The sequence below is a fragment of the Salmo salar genome, chromosome ssa01 (genome assembly GCF_905237065.1).
Source record: "Salmo salar chromosome ssa01, Ssal_v3.1, whole genome shotgun sequence".
Lineage (NCBI taxonomy): Eukaryota > Metazoa > Chordata > Actinopteri > Salmoniformes > Salmonidae > Salmo > Salmo salar.
The window spans coordinates 150156747-150181183 of NC_059442.1; the positions used below are offsets into that span (position 1 = coordinate 150156747).

At 42.9% G+C, this 24437-nt stretch overlaps 1 protein-coding gene across 1 annotated transcript in view; it reads left to right on the plus strand.

The window, feature by feature from the left end:
- The window catches only part of LOC106568017 (GDNF family receptor alpha-2), a 74705-nt gene that overhangs the window by 31847 nt on the left and 18421 nt on the right, over positions 1 to 24437 (plus strand). The window contains exons 4-5 of the mRNA XM_014138011.2: positions 855 to 1048; positions 1164 to 1351. Of these exons, the coding sequence (XP_013993486.1) occupies positions 855 to 1048; positions 1164 to 1351 (382 nt within the window). The remainder of the gene's footprint in view (positions 1 to 854; positions 1049 to 1163; positions 1352 to 24437) is intronic.

The window sequence follows — 24437 nt, forward strand, 5'->3', positions numbered from 1 at the left end:
ATATGTCAAATTCCAAAGGGAAGCTATGAGATCTTGTTACTATTAGAAGCGTAGGAGGTTGCTCAGGGTTGAACAGCTCATATTAATGTCTGGAATGGTGTGAATGGAATGGTGTCAACCACATGGAAATACATTTTACATTTTAGTCATTTAGCAGACGCTCTTATCCAGATCGAGTTAAAGTTAGTGCATTCATCTTAAGATAGCTAGGTGGGACAACCACATATCACAGTCATAGTAAGTACATTTTTCCTCAGAAACGTAGCTACTGTATCAGTAGAGTCAGAGCTAGAAGGAGGTGGGGGGGTCAAGTGCAAGTGCAGGTTGTGTTTATTTTATTTTTTTATTCTGTTTTTAATTCCATTCCAGCCATTACTATGAGACCGTCCTCCCCAATTAAGGTGCCACCGGCCGCTTGTGATTAGAAGTCTAATATAGGATGTGAAGTATGAAATAAAAATGCTAATATAATATTTGTTCCCACTACGACAAACTCTGTCACCGATGATGAGAATTAGGTCTTGATCTTTACAACTTTTACATTTCTCCTCCCAATGCACTTAAACTGTGTGTGTGTGTGTGTGTGTGTGTGTGTGTGTGTGTGTGTGTGTGTGTGTGTGTGTGTGTGTGTGTGTGTGTGTGTGTGTGCGTGTGCATGCGCGTGTGTGCGTGTTTCTGTTGTAGCATCATTAAACCGATAATATAGTGAGTTTATATTTAGCTACAGTCACATTAGATGCTAGTGATGTGTAACAAGACAAACACTGGGGTTACACAGTGTGTCTGTTAACTGTTTGTGCTCATCATTTTCTCTCTCTCTCTGCCTCTCTTTCTCTATCCAACCCATCTCGCAGACTCTTCTCTGTCCAAGGCCAGCCCCTGTTCGGAGCCAGGGAAACCCTGTAACCCATGTCTCGATGCAGCCAAGGCTTGCAACCTCAATGAAACCTGCAAGAGACAACGCTCCAATTACATCGCTATCTGCAACAAGCTCTCTCAGCCCTCACTGGCCAACCAGGAGCCTTGCAGCCGCAAACGATGTCACAAGGTGGGTGGGGGTTGGACCTGCACAAATGACATCCTATTCCCTAGTAATACACTACTTCTGACCAGAGCCCCATCACATGGTGAATTATAATAATTCTATTATTTTGTGTTCCCAGGCGCTGCGTCAGTTCTTTGAGCGTGTGCAGTGGGAGCTGAGTTACCCCCTGTTGTTCTGCTCGTGTCCGGACCAGGCCTGTGCTGAGAGACGTAGACAGACCATTGTACCTGCCTGCTCCCACCAGGAGAAACACAGACCCTCCTGTCTAGAGCTACGACGCACCTGCCGCTCCGATGCACTCTGCAGGTAAACAAACCCAGACAGACACACACACAAACACACATACACCTCTACAAAACGTACACTCAAGTATATACACGGATTTGCACACGCATGCAAGAACATAATTCCAAACACACTCAAGTGTGCACACTCATTTATGCATGAACACACAAACAAACACATACACACCCGAGCACTGGGATCCGAATCTTTTGGCTGCCTCATGCATTTAATTTCCTTTCTGCCTCCTACATAATGTTAAAAAGCACCCAGTAGTGTGTGGATCTGTTTGTGTGGTTTTTGTGTGTGTGTGTGTGTGTGTGTGTGTGTGTGTGTGTGTGTGTGTGTGTGTGTGTGTGTGTGTACTGAAAGACTTTAAGGGTGATTTAAAAAGTGAGAAAGCGAAAGAGAGTGACCAAAGATGGACATAGAAAGAAAAGAGAGAGAGGTGTAAAAAAAAGAGAGCAGAGAAACAGAGAGAAAGAAAGAGAGAGCGGTAGAGAGATTAAGAGGATAGTTAGAGAATGGTAACGGGTGTAACTTGGGGCAACCTCTGAGTTGGATGCTAATTGCAACAGGCAGCCAGGAACTCATTAGCTATGCAAATATGGTAAATATGTAAATGAGCAGTCCCAATGAGGGACGACTAATTAAAGAGAACGTTTAGACAAAACAATCTAATTATAACCAAAAACAGACACAAACATACCCACGCACATATGCATGTGCACACGCGTGCACACACGCACAACCACACACTAGGCAACAACCCATCTACACACTCCTATCTCCTCTCCCTTCCTCTCTTCTACACTCCTCTCCTCATGTAAATATAGGTACAAGTTGTTTAAATGGGAGTTTAGGCTATTTCTGACTACATTATGTTTTCAATGTCAGCAGTGTCAGGTATGCGTTTATATGTTATTATAATTACATGGTGTATTGTGTGTGTGTGTATTTGTGTGGATATGTGTGTGTGTGCGTGTGTGTGTATGTTTTTTTCTGCCTCTGCTAATGTAGATATTATAATAAGGTGTCTCCCATGGGATTACTGTGAGTCTGCTTTACTGTGACTGACAAGTCAGGGTCAGAGAGAGAGGGGAAAAGAGCGAGAGGAACGAGAGCTGGGGAGGGTGAAACAAATAGAAGGATAGAAGGAGAGAGAGAGTGTAGAGAGAGGGGGGAGAGAGAGTCTATGTCCTCATTAGATATGCATGCACACCCCTTTAGCCAGCCAAGGTTGTTAGCTTGGACACCAGAATACAGCATGTAGCAGCTAATTGTCACGCAGTAAGTCCAACTTGTATTTCTTTGTGCCCAACTTTTTATTCAGTGTTACAGGTACAAAAAACAACGCATAGAAAGATAACCCCAACCCATCAGCAAACATTCACTGTCTACTTGATACGCAACTCCAGTGTATATTTGGCCTTGTGTTTGAGGTTATTGTCCCCTTGAAAGGTGAATTAATCTCCCAGTGTCTGGTGGAAAGCAGACTGAACCATGTTTTCCACTATGATTTTGCCTGTGCTTACCTACATTCCGTTTCTTTTTATCCTGAAAAACTCCAGAAAAAATACCCATAACATAATGCAGCCACAATCATGCTTGAAAATATGGAGAGTGGTACTCAGTAATGTGTTGTATTGGATTTGCCCCAAACAAAACACCTTGTATTCAGGACAAAAAGTAAATTGCTTGCAACATTTTGCAGTATTATTTTACTGCTGTTTTGCAAGGGAGATAAGGTGTCAGATATTCTGTACAGGCTTCCTTCTTTTCACTCTATCAATTAGCTTAGAATTCTGGAGTAATTACAATGTTGTCATCCTCAGTTTTCTCCAATCACAGCGTCTTTGACATTATCTGGTATTGTGTGTTGGCCAGTGACAAAAAAATCTTAATTTATCAATTTTAAATTCAGGCTGTAACACAACAAAAAGGGGTGTGAATACTTTCTGAAGGCACTGTGTATAGTTTGTATTTATTATGGATCCCCATAATATCCTGCCAAGGCAGCAGCTACTTTTCCTGGGGTCCAGCAAAATGAAGGCAGTTATACAATTTTAAAAACATAACAATGCATTCATACCAGATTTTACAACACATTAAGTGTGTCCTCTCACTCTACTACCACATATCTACAACATAAAATCCATGTGCACTGTACGTGTGTGTATAGTGCATATGTTATTGTATGTTTGTATGCATGTGTCTGTGCCTATGTTTGTGTTGCTTCACAGTCCCTGCTGTTTCATATGGTTTATTTGTATAATTTTTTTAATCAAATCTTATTGCTTGCATGAGTTACTTGATGTGGAATAGAGTTCCATATAGTCATGGCTCTATGTAGTACTGTGCACCTCCCATAATCTGTTCTAGACTTGGGGACTGTGAAGAAACCTCTGGTGGCATGTCTTGTGGGGTATGCATGTGTAACAGTATAGCTTCCGTCCCTCTCCTCTGCCCAACCTGGGCTTGAACCAGGGACCCTCTGCGCACATCAACAACTGACACCCACGAAGCATCGTTACCTATCGCGCCACAAAAGCCACGGCCCTTGCAGCGCAAGGGGAACAACTACTTAAGGTCGCAGAGCGAGTGACGTCACCGATTGAAACGCTAGCGCGCACCACCGCTAACTAACTAGCCATTTCACATCGGTTACACATGGGTGTCCGAGCTGTGTGCCAGTACTTCAAACAGACAGCTCAGTGCATTCAACATGTCAATACCTCTCACAAATACAATTAGTGATGAAGTCAATCTCTCCTCCAGCCAGGAGAGATTGACATGCATATTATTAATGTTAGCTCTCTGTGTGCATCTAAAGGCCAGCCATGCTGCCCTATTCTGAGCCAATTGCAATTTTCCTAATTCCCTCTTTGTGGCACCTGACCACACTACTGATCAGTAGCCCAGGTGCGACAAAACTAGGGCCTGTAGGACCTGCCTTGTTGATAGTGCTGTTAAGAAGGTAGAGCAGTGTTTTATTATGGACAAACTTCTCCCCATCTTAGCTACTGTTGTATCAATATGTTTTGACCATGACAGTTGACCATGACAGTTGACACCTTGACATCCTTGGTTAGTCCAAGCAGTTTAGTCATCTCAACTTGCTAAATTTCCACATTATTCATTACAAGATATAGTTGAGGTTAGGGTTTAGTGAATGATTTGTCCCAAATTCAATGCTTTTAGTTGTTTTTCCTTGCAACCCATTCCGAAACTAACTGCAGTTCTTTGTTAAGTGTTGCAGTCATTTAATTCGCTGTAGTTGCTCACACATTTTTATTTTACATTTTATTATTACTTTTTATTTTAGCCTACTTGGTAAATATTTTCTTCTTCTTGAAATGCACTGTTGGTTAAGGGCTTTTAAGTAAGCATTTCACGGTAAAGTCTACACTTGTTGTATTTGGCGCATGTGGCAAATAAAGTTTGATTTGATGTATAGTGTTGAGTAATCCGCATACATAGACACACTGGCTTTATTCAAAGCCAGTGGCATGTCATTAGTGAAGATTGAAAAAAGTAAGGGGCCTACACAGCTGCCCTGGGGAATTCCTGATTCTATTGTGTTGGATAGGCTTCAATTAAAGAACATATTCTGCATTCTGTTAGACAGATAACTCTTTATCCACAATATAGCAGGGGGTGTAAAGCCATAACACATACGTTTTTCCAGCAGCAGAGTTTGATCGATAATGTCTAAAGCCGCACTGAAGTCTAACATAACAGCCCCCACAATCTTTTATCATAATTGGTTTGTATGTGTGGGGCTTTAGCTGAGTCAAGTATATTCGTCCAGGCCTCAATTGATCCTTGATTAGCGCTATTCATTCTTGTGGTTGATAATACTAATGTTATAACTTATAATAGTAACTGTATCCACTAATTAAATGGGAGAGAGTGTGCAGTGCTGCCTGTGAGCAGTAATCTTCTCTGATTGGTTGAGAGATTCAAAGTGCTATCATCGTTAAGTAACATACTGTAATAGATTAAAAACATTGAATATTTAAATTCATGCACTTCAAAATGTATTTTGTAAGTTTACCACAGAAGCATTCAATTGCAGGGCACTACCACATCCTTTACCTGATTTAGGGGACACAGTGAACAGTTGGGAATTGGGGCCAATTTCATCGTAATACGTTTCCTTGGTGTTAAATACCGTCTGTAAACAAACGTAAAATGTATAAATTGATGGTTTGGATTACGGAATACCAAGGTCATATTTTTCCATGTTCTGTTCCAGTTAAAGGGTTGTTAATATTCAATTAGATCTACGGACCATACTTTTATAATGGATAATTGTTCAGATACAATTAGATCTGTCAACCATACTTTTTTAATGACTAGCTCAGAATATGAGCTTTCCCAAAGCTGTTTATATATTATAGAGATTGGAAGCACAGATTATTTATTTATAAAACCCATCATTGGATGGTTTGGTAGTGGGGTTTCCCAAGGGACTCCATAAGGGAAAAAATGTGGAATGTTCTCATACAATTAGTGTCCATGATATCGGTAAGGGTACGGATTCCACATTTGGACCATTGGAGGGATGCAAAAGGTTACCCTCCGGATTATAAGGCATTATTGTAAAATATTGGAGTACGGGCATACCATTTTGATTCCCAGTTACATTTTTTTTAATGTTGTGCCAAATGGAAATTGTGTGAGCAATAATAGGACCAAAACATAGTTTAAATGTTTTAAGGGATATATCAGTGAAGACCACCTCATCGAGTGCAAGAGGAGACACTATATTTCTCTCTATATTCAGCCGAGGGGCTGAAGAATTATGTCTAAACCAATTTAGGATGGGGTGAAATACTAGTACCTGGAAATCCTGGAAATACATTTTAATGTTTGGTTCGGATAGTCCTCCTATCTCTTTCCCTCTTTGCAAATGTGTTAATTTTATCCAGGATCGTTTACCTCACCACACAAATGTTGAAACCGCACTATGAATTGTATCCCAATAGCCAGAAGGGGGAGCCATGGGAAGCATTAAACTACAGAAATTCAGCTATGGCAGTTTTTCATTTTGACAACAGATATTCTGCCAGTTAAAGCAACTGGGATATTATTCCATCTACTGAGGTCCGATTTAATTGTTTTCCGTGTTCTATTAAAGTTCTATCAATGGTTTTATCTAAGGAAGGAAAGAAATCTACTCCTAAATATTTAAAATGGGAAACAGCAGGGTTTCCATAAATAGAGATGGAATGCTCCAACGGGGTCTTGAGAGGCATTGGGGCAGAAATTAAGATGAATTAATCTATGAACTTCAATGTGTTTGGGAGCGATTGAGATACATTGTCCACATACAGTACAGTAAAATATTGTCTGTGTATAATGAGAGGAAGTAATCAGTAGATTTAGGAAAATGTGTGTTATTTCCTTCGATTGATGAATTGCCTGGGCCAGGGGTTTCATGGATAACAAGAATAGCAAAGATGAAATTGGATTGCCTTGTCTGCTGCTTCTAGTGATTCTGAATGGAGCAAAACATATATTGCTGGCTATAACTATGACTGAGGGATTAGAATAGGGTATTTTAATCATATGAATGAAATTGGAACCAATTCCCATATTTATTTTTATTCTACCTTTATTTAACTAGGCAAGTCAGTTAAGAACAAATTCTTATTTTCAATGATGGCCAAGTTCAGGGGCAGAACGATTTTTACCTTGTCAGTTCGGGGATTCAATCTTGCAACCTTTACTAGTCCAACGCTCTAACCAGTAGGCTACCCTGCCACCCCAAATATGTTCCAACACAGACCAGAGATATGACCATTCTAGTCTATCAAAAGCTTTTCCTGCATCGAGAGATAATACACTCCAAGGAACTGTTGTTTCTGATGAAGCATCTAACATACTGTACACTTTGAAATAGTAGAAGGAATTTATCAGAGGATAAACGCTTTTTAACAAACCCGTTTTTGTCCGTGTGGAACTATTAGGGTACGTACTTCTAGAGACGGGACGACAACATTTTGGAAAATAGTTGAATATCTGTATTTATCAAGATAGTGAGAACACTGAGTGGCATCCTTCACTATTTTTAATAAAAGCTAAATGAATGATGTATTCACATCTCTCCCAATTTAACCTTTGTGAATGGCTGTATTAATCATTTCGATTCAGGCTGGGGGTGCCTGTGTATGCTGTCGCAGTGCCTACTACTACAATTTCCAAGTCGATGTTGGCAACCCATCCCTGCTCTGCATCGAGCGGAGCTTCTCCATCTTTCGGAGGCCTGCGCCAGGCGCCGGGAGCAATGGGCTCAAGTTAATTATCCTGCCTCTCGCCCATCCATAAAGGGTTCTCTGAGTCCTGTGAAGCGTGGTAGTGGGTGGATTTCCTCATCCTTCTCGCCAGCCGTGATTTTGGGAAGCTCCATGGTAAGAAAAGTGACTATCCCTGGTGCAAAAACAATGTCCTATCCCGGAGCTCGAGTAAATTACATTACTAAGCTGCTCGTGAATGTACTACATCAGGACATGGAAATTGATTCTATCGTAGTCCATGTGGGTTTTAACAAAGAGTTGCAGTTAGTTTCAGAGTGGGTGGCAAGGACTAAGTTAGTCCTAAATATTTCCAAAACTAAAAGCGTTGTATTTCAGACAAGTCATTCACTAAACCCTAAACCGCAGCTAAATCTTGTAATGAATAATGTGTAAATTGAGCAAGTTGAGGTGACTAAACTGCTTGGAGTAACCCTGGATTGTAAACTGTCATGGTCAAAACATATTGATACAACAGTAGCTAAGATGGGGAGAAGTATGTCCATAATTGTCACGACTTCCGCCGAAGTCGGTCCCTCTCCTTGTTCGGGCGGCTTTCGGGGCTCGACGTCACCGGCCATCTAGCCATCGCCGATCCACTTTTCATTTTCCATTTGTTTCGTCTTAGTCTTACACACCTGGTTTCAATCCCCCAATTAATTGTTCATTATTTAACCCTCTGTTCCCCCATGTTTGTTGGTGAGTAATTGTTTGTCTCGTATACGGTTCGTTATTGCGGGCTTGGTATATTGTGTTGTATTTGTGATTTCTTGAGTAAATACGTTGATTACTCATATCTGCTGTCCTGCGCCTGACTCTCTACACCAGCTACACACAGGCCGATTACAGAATTACTCACCTGTCAAATGGAGTCAGCAGTAGCAGACCCCCTCCCTGTGGCGGTAGAGGAGCGCGTCCAGCAGCACGCGACCATGTTGCAACGTCTGGGCACCGCCATGGATTGCGTGCTGCAGACAATGGATTGTTGGGAGAGAGGAGGAGGTCGTCCAGCACCTCCACCAGCCCCACTGCAGAAGGCCCCACTGTCCACCTCTCCTTCACCCGGTCCCAGCGGGATTCGACTCGCGCTCCCGAGGGAGTATAATGGGACGGCTGCCGGATGCCAGGGGTTCCTACACCAGCTGGAACTCTACCTGGCAAACGTCCACCCGGCTCCTTCGGGACTTGAGAGCGTGTCCGCCCTCGTCTCCTGACTCTCAGATAAAGCCCTGGAGTGGGCCAACGCCGTATGGAGTGAAGGAGACGCGGCGTTGGACCATTACGCAGAGTTCACCCACCGCTTTCGGGCAGTTTTCAACCACCCGCATGAGGGTCGAGCGGCGGGTGAACGTCTGTTCCACCTGAGGCAGGGGACGAGGAGTGCGCAGGATTTCGCATTGGACTTCCGGACCCTGGCCGCCCTGATCGATCACTACCGGTGCAGTCTGCGCGTGGACGTCCTTCCGGAATTGGCCTGCCGAGACACCACCCTAACGTTGGACCAGCTGGTGGACCTGTCCATCCAGCTGGACAACCTGCTGGCTGCCCGTGGACGTCCGGATCGGGGTCTGTCAGTTCCATCCCCCAGCACCTCCGCTCCGACGCCCATGGAGCTGGGAGGTGCTGCGCTTAGGGCGACCAGAGGAGGGCCATTCCCTGCACCATCTGTGGCCGCAGAGGGCACACTGCTGGTCGGTGCTGGGGGGGTTCCTCAGGGTGTCGAGACAGCAGGCAGGGCACTACCGTGTCACCCCAGGTGAGTCGGCACCAGGCTCACCCAGGGCCCCCTGTTGCTCACATGTATGTGTTTATTACATTTCCTGAGTTTTCCCCGCATTCCCAGCATAAGGCGCTAGTAGATTCAGGCACAGCTGGGAATTTTATTGACTGTTTATTTGCCCATAGTTTAGGGATCCCTCTTGTTCCTGTGGATATGCCATTCCCTGTGCACACACTAGATAGTCGACCATTAGGGTCAGGGCTGATTAGGGAGGCCACCGCTCCACTAGACATGGTTACGCAGGAGGGTCACAAGGAGAGAATCAGTCTCTTCCTTATTGATTCTCCTGTGTTTCCTGTGGTTCTGGGCCTACCCTGGTTGGCCTGTCATGACCCCACTATTTCGTGGCAACAGAGGGCTTTATGCGGTGGTCACGAGAGTGCTCAGGGAGGTGTGTAGGAGTTTCCATCGGTGCGACTACGGTGGAAAGTCCAGACCAGGTCTCCACCGTGCGCATCCCCTCAGAATATGCCGATTTGGCTCTCGGCTTCTGTAAGAAGAGGGCAACTAAATTACCACCCCATCGACGGGGGGATTGTGCGATAAATCTCCTGGTAGACGCAGCGCTTCACAGGAGTCAGGTATATCCTCTGTCACAGGAGGAGACAGCGGCTATGGAAACATATGTCTCCGAATCCCTGGGGCAGGGATACATTCGGCCCTCCACTTCACCTGCCTGCTCGAGTTTATTTTTTGTGAAGAAGAAGGACGGAGGTCTGCGCCAATGGATTGACTATCAATCAGATCACAGTGAGGTATAGCTACCCACTGCCTCTCATCGCCAGTGCGATCAAGTCAATGCATGGAGCATGCTTCTTCACAAAATTGGATCTCAGGAGCACTTACAACCTGGTGCGTATCCGGGAGGGGGACGAGTGGAAGACGGCATTTAGTACCACCTCAGGGCACTATGAGTACCTCGACATGCTGTACGGGTTGATGAATGCTCCATCAGTCTTCCAGCCCTTTGTTGACGAGATTTTCCGGGACCTACACGGGCAGGTGTAGTGGTGTATATCTACGACATTCTGATATACTCCGCTACACGCGCCGAGCATGTGTCCCTGGTGCGCAGGGTGCTTGGTCGACTGTTGGAGCATGACCTGTACGTCAAGGCTGAGAAATGTATGTACTTCCAACAATCCGTCTCCTTCCTAGGGTACCGCATTTCCACTTCAGGGGTGGAGATGGAGAGTGACCACATTTCAGCCGTGCGTAATTGGCCGACTCCCACCACGGTAAAGGAAGTGCAGCGGTTTCTAGGGTTTGCCAAGCAGTAAAATTAGATTAGAAAAACAGAGAAAAATACACCTTATGGAACAGCGGGGGCTGTGAACCAACAGAAACATAGGCACAGACACATGCACACACAAGTACACAATAACATACACACTATACACACATTTACACATGGATTCTGTACTGTAGATATGTGGTAGTGGTGGAGTCGGGGCCTGAGGACACACAGTGTGTTGTGAAATCTGTGAATGTATTGTTTTAAAATTGAATAAACTGCATAATTTAGCTTGACTCCAGGAAGAGTAGCTGAGGCCTTGCCAGCAGCTAATGGGGATCCATAATAAATACAAATACAGTAATAATAACGAAGTACAATGTTCAGCAATCATAATAATAATCATAATCTCTAGCCTTTTGGTGGCCCTCAGCGAGACTTGTTTGGGGGGCTGCCCACCAACCGGGCAAAATAAATTTGTGGCCCCCCTCTTGTCATTGGAGAGAAAAATGTAAGCTTTATTCAGTCAATTCGACACCTTTTATAAACTAGTCAACACCTGCTGTGTCACGTTCTGACCAGTATAGGGGTTATTGGTTATGGTAGTTTGGTCAGGACGTGGCAGAGGGTATTTGTTTTATATGGTTCGGGGGTTATGTTATGTAGAGGGGTATTGTATTTATGTGTTCCGGGGTTTTTGGTGTATGTTCTTGTTTTGGGTTTCTAGGTTTTGTATTTCTTTGTTGGCCTGGTGTGGCTCTCAATCAGGAACAGCTGTACATCGTTGTTCCTGATTGGGAGTCATACTTAGGGAGCTTGTTTTCACCTGTCTCATTGTGGGTAGTTGTATTTTGCACTGCTGTTATTATAGCCTGTGAAACTGTCGGTCTGTCGTTCTTTGTTTCTTGTTTTCGTGTTCACTTTAATTAAAATAAATAATGATGAGCACGCAACCCGCTGCGCCTTGGTCCCCTTCTCTCTTCAACGACGCCCGTTACATGCTGTTCAGTTGTAGTATGTGAAGCACGCATAATAAAATAAATGAATGTGTCAGAAAACAATAATTAGGCTTAGTCGTGGATTTCGACTTATTGTTACCACTTACATTACATGGGACGTGCAAATGTATGTGCATCATGCTCTCTCTCCCTCCACTGTGCAAAGAAATTTGACAGCAACCAGAGATCTGTATATTATGACGAGTTTCCCTAACAATGGGAGTTGCTGTCCCAAAGGCAGGAAGGCAGGCGACAAGCTTAGGTCCAAAATACACCCATAGAATCTCATTGGGCTTATTTTTGACAGATTCTCCCCTCTTCCTCTCTGCTGTGTTTCTCTGTCATCACTCGCTTTGTGACCGACAGGTGCCTATCCCATCAATAAATCGCTAGAAGATGCATATCGTTGAAAATTTTGAATGAAAAGTAGCCTAGTTCATATGAAGTGCAAAATGTAGTCGGCTGAAATTAAGCCGACGCTAATGGAAAACACTGATTATTACAAGTTTAGATAACTTGCTAAACTAACTTACCAATTGAAGAATTGTTAGCTGACATTACTAATGTACTGACTGTCAGTGACTGACAAAACAAGAGAAAAACTGCTGATGTACAACCACATTTTGAACTTGCACCTTGTGTTTTCTACTATTATAACTTTCAACAGTAAATTGAGACCCCTACTGAGTCTTGTCTTATGCTGAGGGCAGCATCACAGCCATAGGCTAGGCTGCGTGATAGCATACCTGACTATTATGCCAGTCAAACTGAGGTTAGCCTAAATCTGTCGGGTCATACCCTTGTATCAGGTATGAAGGTAAGACCCAGATGCAGACCACGTTGAAGAAACAATAGTTTAATATTTCAACAGGGGCAGGGGCAGGGGCAGGCAGAGTGGTCAGACAGGCAGGCTCGGAGTCATGACAGGCAAGGGTCAAAACCAGGAGGGTGAGAAAAGAGAGACTGGAAAAAGCAGGAGCTGAGACACAAAACCCTGGTTGACTCGAACAAACAAGACAAACTAGCAACAGACAAACAGAGAACACAGGTATAAATACACAGGGGATAATGGGGAAGATGGGTGACACCTGGAGGGGGTGGAGACAATCACAAATACAGGTGAAACAGATCAGGCTCTGACACCTTGTGTGTTGGGCTTGATGTGCTTCTCGAATAAGTCTTGAGGCTCCTAGGCAGAGGAAAACTTGTGTGTTGTATTCTTGAAGGTCAAGATTTGTTTTGCCGGGTGGATGAAGCCTCATCTCAGGTTTAGCTTGCGTAACTGGGATCTCACCAGTAGATTGCCCTCCGTTTCAGCAGTTCGGCACTTAGTTCTGGGTAGATGCTGATCCTCTTCTCCACATAGGTCAAAGCCCCTGATTTGATTTGATTTGATTACGCTACAAGGCGAATAAATTGCAGTTTGATGTCAAAACTTTGGATTCGTACAATCCTGCACCAAGATCCGTTCCGGAGAGGACCTGTGCGGTGCGCAATGTTTATCAGCAGGGATCAAGCTTTTCCTGCCAAACGGTTCATAGAAAAGATTGCTCATGAAGTTAGTTGGGTTCCACACTTCCACACCAGTTTCAAGTCTTGTGACCCGCACATTGAATTTACGGGAATGATTTTTGAGTGATTCTGTTTCATTTTTACAAGATATTTCCCCTTAGTTTGCGGTGTCTCCAGGTCATGGAGTCGCCCCTCTGTCACATTGGCTGCTGTCTCCAAAATGTTCACATTAGTTGAGTAGGTATCCACTTTAGAAGTGCACTGTGCAAGACATTTATTTATCGGTTTAATTGCAAGTCGAGGGCAGAGGTAATTTCCTCACGAACAATCTTTCCGATAGTAGCGGTCAACTCTTTCTGTTGTCGGGTGTTGAGAGCTGCCATGTTCCTACAGGTGAAATGTGAACGGACAGAATATGCCACCTGCTGGAGCAAATAGACGTACTTTTGTTCCTTGTAATACAGTGAATGACCCACACCTTAATGTGATGTTGTATATTGACATTTATTTGAAAATAAGTCAGTTAATTCATAGTTGTTTTGCAAAGCCATGAGAAATCCATGTGTTTCAATGCATGCCTCCGGAACCGGAACCACCAAACCTTTCCTGTCTGTCTTGTATTTCAACACAGTTCTCTTTTTGAATATGAACTCACACACACACACACACACACACACACACACACACACACACACACACACACACACACACACACACACACACTTACACACACACTCCACCCTTTGATTGTGGACTATGAATCAGATACCACATGCACCATCACAGCTCCTCCAAACCAATGGCACAGAGATCAGTGTGTGTATGTGCCCAATTTAAAGGTTCCTGTAAAGCAATTCTCATCCATCCTCACACACATAAACCGATACCCAAGTACACACCCAAAAACACACAGGCATGTGCACACACACTCCCATGTAGTGACTTACCTCTATGAGAATGTCAACAGCACAGCATTCAGACTAGGGCTGGCCGATATGGCCTGAAGCTCATATCTACATTTTTTTAAACTTATGAGCGATTCACAATACATATCTTGATTTTTTTCAATGTTTTCTCTAAATAAGCTTTGTTGTACAATTAAAGGTCAAATCCACAGCATTTAAAAAACAGTCAACTATAATGTAATGAAGTCAGAGCTTGTGTAATTATACCTAGGCTGAATATAGGCCTTCCACAACCATGAGACCCACTAATCATTATTTGATCAAAATAGTTGTACCTGCTTTTTTGCAATAATCACTGATCTAGCTTTCACGTCTTCTATAAAAATGCCCTTTTGTTTACAAATTTAACAAGAACCATGCATAATGCACATTCACTAATAATGTAGCAGGCATTATAAAAAATGATTACCTGTCTCATAAACAATCTCTCAAGTACAAGCCCACGTGCTACTGAGTAGCCAGCTAATCTTTATATTTCAAGTTTAGCCAACTTGGATCTAGGTAAAATTTCACAAGCGTTGAATTCAGCTAATTGTTATGAACACAACCTTCTGTGTGTCTCCAACTGTTTGAACAGCATGCTAGCCTGTCCACTTTGTTCAGATGTTGAAATCAAGTGGCCTACCTTATTTCTCAGAATGAGAACGAGTTGCCAATTCATTATATAATTGTTATATGCTTATTGCACATTTATAAAACACCAACTAAACAGCTATTATACAGTTAATTCAGAAAGTATTCAGACCCCTTGACTTTTTTCACATTTTGTTACGTTAACGCCATATTCTAAAATGGATTCACTAGTTTTTTTTCCCTTATCAATGAAAAACAAAAACAGGTATTCAGACCCTTTACTCAGTACTTTGTTGAAGAACCTTTGGCAGCAATTGCAGCATTGAGTATTCTTGAGTTTGACATTACAAGCTTGGCACACCTTTTTACTGCTGCTCTTTAATTCTTTGTTTTTTAAATGTTTTACTTATCTATTTTTCTTAAAACTGCATTGTTGGTTAAGGGCTTGTAAGTAAGCATTTCACTGTAAGGTCTACACCTGCTGTATTCGGCATTTGTGACAAATACCATTGGATTTGATTTGATTTGGGGAGTTTCTCCCAATCTTCTCTGCAGATCCTCTCAATTTCTGTCAGGTTGGATGGGGAGCGTCTCTCCAGAGATGTTCGATACGGTTCAAGTCCGGGCTCTGGCTGGGTTCGCAAGGACATTTATAGACTTGTCCCGAAGCCACTCCTGCGTTGTCTTGGCAGTGTGCTTAGGGTCATTGTCCTGTTAGAAGGGCAACCTTCACCCCAGTCTGAGGTCCTGAGCGCTCTGGAGCAGGTTTTTATCAAGGATCTCTCCGTTCAACTTTCCCATGATCCTGACTAGTCTCCCAGTCCCTGCCGCTGAAAAACCAACCCACAGTATGATGCTGCCAACACCATGCTTCACCGTAGGGATGGTTCCAGATTTTCTCCAGACGTGACGCTTGATTCACGCCAAAGAGTTCAATCTTGGTTTCATTAGACTTTAGAATCTTGTTCCTCATGGTCTGAGAGTCTTTAGGTGCCTTTTGGCAAACTCCAAGTGGGCTTTCATGTGTCTTTTACTGAGGAGTGGCTTCCGTCTGGCCAATCTTCCATAAAGGCCTGATTGGTGGAGTGCTGCAGAGATCAAATTTTCAAATCAAATTTATTTTTATATAGCCCTTCGTACATCAGCTGATATTCTCAAAGTGCTGTACAGAAACCCAGCCTAAAACCCCAAACAGCAAGCAAAGCATGTGAAAGAAGCACGGTGGCTAGGAAAAACTCCCTAGGAAAAACTCCCTAGAAAGGCCAAAAACCTAGGAAGAAACCTAGAGAGGAACCAGGCTATGAGGGGTGGCCAGTCCTCTTCTGGCTGTGCAGGGTGGATATTATAACAGAACATGGTCAAAATGTTAAAATGTTAAAATGTTCATAAATGACCAGCATGGTCAAATAATAATAATCATAGTAGTTGTCGAGGGTGCAACAAGCACGTCCGGTGAACAGGTCAGGGTTCCATAGCCGCAGGCAGAACAGTTGAAACTGGAGCAGCAGCACGGCCAGGTGGACTGGGGACAGCAAGGAGTCATCATACCAGGTAGTCCTGAGGCATGGTCCTAGGGCTCAGGTCCTCCGAGAGAAAGACAGAAAGAGAGAAAGAGAGAATTAGAGAGAGCATATTTAAATACACACAGGACACCGGATAAGACAAGAGAAATACTCCAGATGTAACAGACTGACCCTAGCCCCCGACACATAAACTACTGCAGCATAAATACTGGAGGCTGAGACAGGAGGGATCAGAAGACACTGTGGCCCCATCCGATGATACCCCGGACAGGGCCAAACAGGCAGGATATAACCCCACCCACTTTGCCAAAGCACAGCCCCCACACCACTAGAGGGATGTCTCCAACCACCAACTTACCGTCCTAAGACAAGGCCGAGTATAGCCCACAACGATCTCCGCCATGGCACAACCCAAGGGGGGGCGCCAACCCAGACAGGAAGACCACGTCAGTGACTCAACCCACTCAAGTGACGCACCCCTCCCATGGACGGCATGGAAGAACACCAGTAGGCCAGTGACTCAGCCTCTGTAAAAGGGTTAGAGGCAGAGAATCCCAGTGGAAAGAGGGGAACTGGCAAGGCAGAGACAGCAAGGGCGGTTCGTTGCTCCAGCCTTTCCGTTCACCTTCACACTCCTGGGCCAGACTATACTTAATCATAGGACCTACTGAAGAGATAAGTCTTCAGTAAAGACTTAAAGGTTGAGACTGAGTCTGCGTCTCTCACATTGGTAGGCAGACCATTCCATAAAAATGGAGCTCTATAGGAGAAAGCCCTACCTCCAGCCGTTTGCTTAGAAATTCTAGGGACAATTAGGAGGCCTGCGTCTTGTGACCGTAGCGTACGTGTAGGTATGTACGGCAGGACCAAATCGGAAAGATAGGTAGGAGCAAGCCCATGTAATGCTTTGTAGGTTAGCAGTAAAACCTTGAAATCAGCCCTTGCCTTAACAGGAAGCCAGTGTAGGGAGGCTAGCACTGGAGTAATATGATCAAATTTTTTTGATCATATTGTGCCAAGCTTGTAGCGTCATACCCAAGAAGACTAGAGGCTGTAATTGCTGCCGAAGGTGCTTCAACAAAGTACTGATAAAGGGTGTGAATTCTTATGTAAATATAATATTTCTTTTTTTTTTTTTTTAATACCTTTGCAAAAAAAAAAACCCAAAATGTTTTTGCTTTGTCGTTAAGGGGCGAGATGAGAAGAAAACAAATAATTTCATCCATTTTTGAATAAAGCTGTAAGGTAACAAAATGTGGAAAAACTCAAATCAAACTTTATTTGTCACATGCGCCAAATACAACAAGCGTAGACGTTACCGCAAAATTCTTACTTACTAGCACTTAACCAACAGTGCAGTTCAAAAAGAAGAAAAAAATTACCAAGTAGACTAAAATAAAAAGTAATAATAAAAAGTAACACAATAAGAATAAAAATAACGAGGATATATACAGGGTGCACCGGTACTGAGTCAGTGTGCGGGGATACAGGCTAGTTGAGGTAATCTGTACATGTAGGTGGGGGTGAAGTGACTATGCATAGGTAACAAACAAACAGAGAGTAGCGGCAGTATACAAAAGGGAGGGGGGAGGGTCAGTCAACGTAAATTGTCCGGTGGTGATTTTATGAATTGTTCAGCAATCTTATGGCTTGGGGGTAGAAGCTGTTTAGGAGCCTTTTAGTCATAGACTTGGCGCTCCGGTACCGCTTGCCATGCGGTAGCAGAGAAAACAGTCTATAAATTGGGTGACTGGAGTCTCTGACATTTTTATGGGCTTTCCTCAGACACCGCCTATTATATAGATCCGGGATGGCTGGAAGCTTGGCCCCAGTGATGTACTGGGCCGTTCGCACCACCCTCTGTAGTGCCTTACGGTCAGATGCCGAGCAGTTGCCATACCAGGCAGTAATGCAACCGGTCAGAATGATATCGATGGTGCAGCTGTAGAACATTTTGAGGATCTGGGGACCCATGCCAAATCTTTTCAGTCTCCTGAGGGGGAAAAGGTTTTGTTGTGTCCTCTTCACAACTGTCTTGGTATGTTTGGACCACGATAGTTCGTTGGTGATGTGAACACCAGGAATTTGAAACTCTCGACCCGCTCCACTACAACCCCGTCGATGTTAATGGGGGCCTGTTCGGCCTGCCTTTTCCTGTAGTCCACGATCAGCTCCTTTGTCTTGCTCACATTGAGGGAGATGTTGTTGTCCTGGCATCACACTGCCAGTTATCTGACCTCCTCCCTACAGGCAGTCTCATCATTGTCGGTGATCACGCCTACCACTGTTGTGTCATCAGCAAACTTAATGATGGTGTTGGAGTAGCGTTTGACCACGCAGTCATGGGTGAACAGGGAATACAGGAGGGGACTAAGCACACACCCCTGAGGTGCACCAGTGTTGAGGATCAGCGTAGCAGATGTGTTGTTGCCTACTTTTACCACCTGGGGGCAACCGTCAGGAAGTCCAGGATCCAGTTGCAGAGGGAGGTGTTTAGTCCCGGAGTCCTTAGCTTAGTGATGAGCTTCGTGGGCACTATGGTGTTGAACGCTGAGCTGTAGTCAATGAACAGCATTCTCACATACAGTTGAAGTCGGAAGTTTACATACACCTTAGCCAAATACATTTAAACTCAGTTTTCCACAATTTCTGACATTTAATCCTAGTATAAATGTCCTGTCTTAGATCAGTTAGGATCACCACTCTAAGAATGTGTAATGTTGGTATAATAGTAGAGAACAATTTTTATTTCAGCTTTTATTTCTTTCATCACATTCCCAGTGGGTCAGAAGTTTACATACACTCAATTAGTATTTGGTAGCATTGCCTTTAAATTGTTTAACTTGGGTCAAACGTTTTGGGTAGCCTTCCACAAGCTTCCCACAATAAGTTGGGTGAATTTTGGCCCATTCCTCCTGACAGAGCTGGTGTAACTGAATCAGGTTTGTAGGCCTCCTTGCTCCCACACGCTTTTTCAGTACTGCTCACAAATTTTCTATAGGATTGAGGTCAGGGCTTTGTGATGGACACTCCAATACCTTGACTTTGTTGTCCTTAAGCCATTTTGCCACAACTTTGGAAGTATGCTTGGGGTCATTGTCCATTTGGAAGACCCATTTGCGACCAAGCTTTAACTTCCTGACTGATATCTTGAGATATTGCTTCAATATATCCACATCATTTTCCTTCCTCGTGATGCCATCTATTTTGTGAAGTGCACCAGTCCCTCCTGCACAAAACACCCCCACAACATGATGCTGCCACCCCCGAGCTTCATGGTTGGGATGGTGTTCTTCGGCTTGCAAGCGTTCCCCTTTTTCCTCCAAACATAACGATGGTCATTATGGCCAAACAGTTCTATTTTTGTTTCATCAGACCAGAGGACATTTCTCCAAAAAGTACGATCTTTGTCCCCATGTGCAGTTCAAAACGTAGTCTAGCTTTTTTTATGGTGGTTTTGGAGCAGTGGCTTCTTCCTTGCTGAGTGGCCTTTCAGGTTATGTCGATATAGGACTCGTTTTACTGTGGATATAGATACTTTTGTACCTGTTTCCTCCAGCATATTCACATGGTCCTTTGCTGTTGTTCTGGGATTGATTGTCACTTTTTGCACCAAAGTACGTTCTTCTCTAGGAGACAGAATGCGTCTCCTTCCTGAGTGGTATGACGGCTGCATGGTCCCATGGTGTTTATACTTGTGTACTATTATTTGTACAGATGAACGTGGTACCTTCAGGCGTTTGGAAATTGTTCACATGGTTTTGTTCACATCGGCTACCGATAGTGTATCACACAGTCATCCAGAACAGCTGATGCTCTCGTGCATGCTTCATTGTTGCTTGCCTCAAAGCGAGCATAAAAAGCATTTAGCTCGTCTGGTAGGCTTGCGTCACTGGGCAGTTCGCGTCTGGGTTTCCCTTTGTAGTCCGTAATAGTTTTCAAGCCCTGACACATCTGACGAGCATCAGAGCCGGTGTTGAAGGATTCAATCTTAATCCTGTATTGACGCATTGGTTGTTTTATGGTTCGTCTGAGGGCATAGCGGGATTTCTTATAAGCGTCTGGATTAGTCTCCCGCTCCTTGAAATCGGCAGCTCTAGCCTTTAGCTCGATGCGGATGTAAAAGGGTCTGAATACTTTCCGAATGCACTGTACGTACGCACACACACAAACACACACTGTAATAATATTCTTGTCACACATTTTCCTTAGGAGGCTTGTGCTCACACACTGCTCTGGTACTGCTGATAACCGCATGACATACCACACACACACACAAACACACACACAAACACGCAATTACTCCCTATAGGAGACATAAACATGCACGCACACACACTTTCACTGCAATTACACTCAACAGGACAATGAAAGAGAGCAAAAGAGTGTGATAGGATACATAGAGAGATAGCGGTTCCACGCAGGGTAGCCCAAAATGTTTTTGGTATCTGTCACGTCCTGACCAGTAAAGGGGCGGTTTGTTATTGTAGTTATTGTAGGTGGCCACCCTCCCTTCCCTCCTTTTAGTTAGGGGATTCTTTTTTTGGGGGGGGGGGGGGTACTGTCACGTCCTGACCAGTAAAGGGGCTGTTTGTTATTGTAGTTTGGTCAGGGCGTGGCAGGGGGTGTTTGTTTAGGGTGTTTCGAGGTTGTTTGGGTTATGTTCTATGTTAGTGTATTTCTATATTATTTCTAGTTGGTCTATTTCTATGTGGTGTTTATTGGGTTGACCTTCAATTGGAGGCAGCTGCTTCTCATTGCCTCTGATTGAAGGTCCTATTTATAGGGGTGTTTGTTTTATGGTGGTTTGTGGGTAGTCATTTCCTGGTTTAGTGTTTGTTGCACCTGGCGGGACTGTTTGGAGTCGTTTGTTTTGTATACATGTTTATTTTATTTTCCTTCTTCAAATAAAAAAATAGACGAGTAAACATTTTCCCGCTGCATTTTGGTCCACTCCTTACGACAATCGTGACAGTATCTCGGATTGTTCTGGTAATTCTCACATACAAGCTTCATTTGGAGGAAGGATGTTTGACATGCTTTTTACATTTATATTTTTTTAAATCATGTGGGGAAAATCATGATGGAAGTGGCCATTTTAGGCTCTTTTTAAACCTATAAGCCTCCTTTGAGGCAGAGAGAGAGAGAGTATAGACTAGATTATATGAGTCAGGTGAGTAGCAGTCATTGTGAGTGTATAGGTCGTTATCAATAAGGTGTCACAATAAGGTGCAGAGTGTTTGATTTGCATGCTTGGGGGAAAGGAGACTCGCATCTCCACTAAAACCATTGACAACTGCATGCGGTTTTCAAGGGATTGTTAAATAAATATTAAGTATTTGGTTGTAACATCATCACCTCTTGAAGAGCATAGTCAGAACTACACATTTCAGATTATTCCACATTTAGCTTGATCATCAGAGCTATAGAGCAAGTAACTCCATGCTTTTCATGATCAGTAAACATCAATTGATCATGTTTTTTCAGATACATGAGGGTAGCCTATCCATTTGGCTTGTAGATCGCTAGCTAAGCAAACAACATGGGTCATTTAGCTTGCTTCATCAGAGTTTAGGGTTTTGGAAAGAGCTTGACATTGTCCTTGTAAAGTTGTCAGTTCGACTAACGTTACTGTCATCACCACTAAAGATGGCATGCAAATCAAACAATATTTGGATATTGCTATCCATCTACTTTATCCCCTGAAAGTTTGCTTGATAACTAGCCATATTGACGTGATCTGTTATTAGCTAGCTAGTCAAATTGACATGGTCCATCAATCAATGTAACCTATCATGTCTGTCAGCAGCAATCATGATTAAACACTCTTAAAAACAATGTTGAAATGATGTTAATGTTCGCTAACTTTGCTAGGTAGGCCTACCATGTTGGAGGAACAAGTACATTAGGTCTACTTACCAACATGTTTAATCAACTGTAGAAAGTTGATTTGATTTGAAAGTTTCTAATGGTAGTAAACATTATTAGCTAACAGTATATCGGCAAATGCACCATTCTGCTGCTTGACAGGCAGAGCCCACAGAGGATTGGAAATGTGTTTACTGATCATGAAAAGCATGCAGCTACTTGCTGTATAACTCTGATGATAGTGAGCTAAATGTGCGCAATTGTTTTGAATGGAGTAATCCGAAATGTTTAGTTCTGACTCTGCTTTTCAAGAGGTGATGATCTGTCTCCCCTTGCTCTTCATCTGCTTCCTCAAAACGCAAACATATTTTATCCAGGTGTATTGCCCTTTAACTTTCAACTAAGAAACATACTGTAGTTTTAATGAACAGCTTGCTAGGCATGTATTATCGATATCACATACGAGACCTAGCTAGTGGTTTGATTACAGTAAAGCTAGACTATAATACCAATTCTAGCACTGACGCCTTGTGGTGATAATGTTGAACTACATATAATTACAACAGGATGATACATATCATGAAGCAAACAAATTGCAACTTTGTTTCAAGCAACATGTATTTTGAAATTAAATGAAATTAACATTAAAATATTCCTTTCTGCATGCCCTTATGATAGTGATATTTGCTAATAATGTCTCTCCCCTGTGCAAGTCATCCTTAAAGTGGAAATTACATAATTTACCAACATGAAATCTTAATATAACACTTTTTAAAAACATTTTCTGACAAGCGAGCACTTACTGTACATATAGTAATTTTCACGGTTTCATAAATTCTTAGAATGTTTAGGAATTATGTATACTGAGGCATTTGTGAAAAGTCGATAGCAATATAGAGTGGGAAAGTGGCTGTGTGTTTGGACAATTAATGGACACTGCAATAAATAAAACCTAAAAAAACATCTGTCTCGTCCAGGACTGGAGTCTACGCAGATTGGTGCACCATAGCCAACCAGAGCTACAGTAGGCCTTTATGCAAACGAGCCCTTTGTTACACAGGCCTGCCATCATTCACTTTGAACTGGATACAGAATGTCAATCTTACATTTGGGAACTTTACAGTCCTATTGATCAAACAACCATGAAAAGGTAGGCTCTCTCTCCCTCAGTTATGCACATCAACAACAATAAGATCAACAACTAATGCTAGCCAGAGCAAGATGAGGTAAAATCTAACCTAGGAACATTAGATAAACCCTGTCTAACTTTTTCAGCTAGTTGGCCGTCAAAATTGCACTAATAAAATTGTAGCCTACTCGTCCTTCTGCAGCTTTCCTGCAATCAAGCACCCAAGCTAACCGGCTAAAGTTGGCTAGCTTGCTAGCTAGCTACTTCCAGACACAAATAAGAGAACTCACTCTGACCATTTTACTCGCCCTAACAGAGCTGGTTAGCTAGGCTGTTTACATGTTATCTAGCAGATGGCTAGCTAACGTTAGGCTCCGTGTTTTTAGCTTGCTACGTAAATAGATATGCTAGCCTATTAGTCACGCTATGACTGACTTGTGTTCAGTGCCCTTGCTAGTTTGATTGTATTGACATTCCCAGCCTTAGTTACATTCATCTGTTTTTGTCCAAAATATTGAGTCATTGAAACAAACAGTGCATCCTGATAGCAATATTTTTTGGACTACCAAGAAATGTATTAGGGAGTTATATGAAACATGCATTGAACTGCATCCATCTATTCTACCAACAGTGCCTTAGTGTACGTCATGGAATGTTGAGTCAAATATAAACTCTTTTTTAAACGTCTTATAAAGTTGGTTATGTAGCATAAACTGAGAATTTGATATTTTTGACTGATATTATGATTGTCTGTTTGTTTCATATCTGCAAAGTAGTTAAAATGCTGTCAGTTCCACTTTAAGGCCTACCTTCATTACAAGGGTAAGGCTTGCACTAATCCATTTTAATGAAGGGATGAAGCTGTAGAAGTCAGATCTGGTATCCTTCAACATGGTTAGCCTCATTAATTGTCTAATAAAAAAGAAAAACACACACACTGCTCTTGCCAGTATCAGCCTTTTATTTTCTTTCAAGTTATTAGCAAATGATTCCCACACACATATGTTCTCAGATGTGTGAGTGCTTTTCCTATTTCTAATAGTATTATTTCAAATGCAGAAAATATCTCAACAAAATGTAAACAATTTGCTAATCCTGTTTTAGTATAGAAATTACAAGCCATATGTGCATTGGACATCCCCACAAGGCCAATTCTAATCCCATCATACAGTATGTCTGCATTGGGCATTCATGCCATAAATAATCTCACATCAGCTGTAAGCAATGGA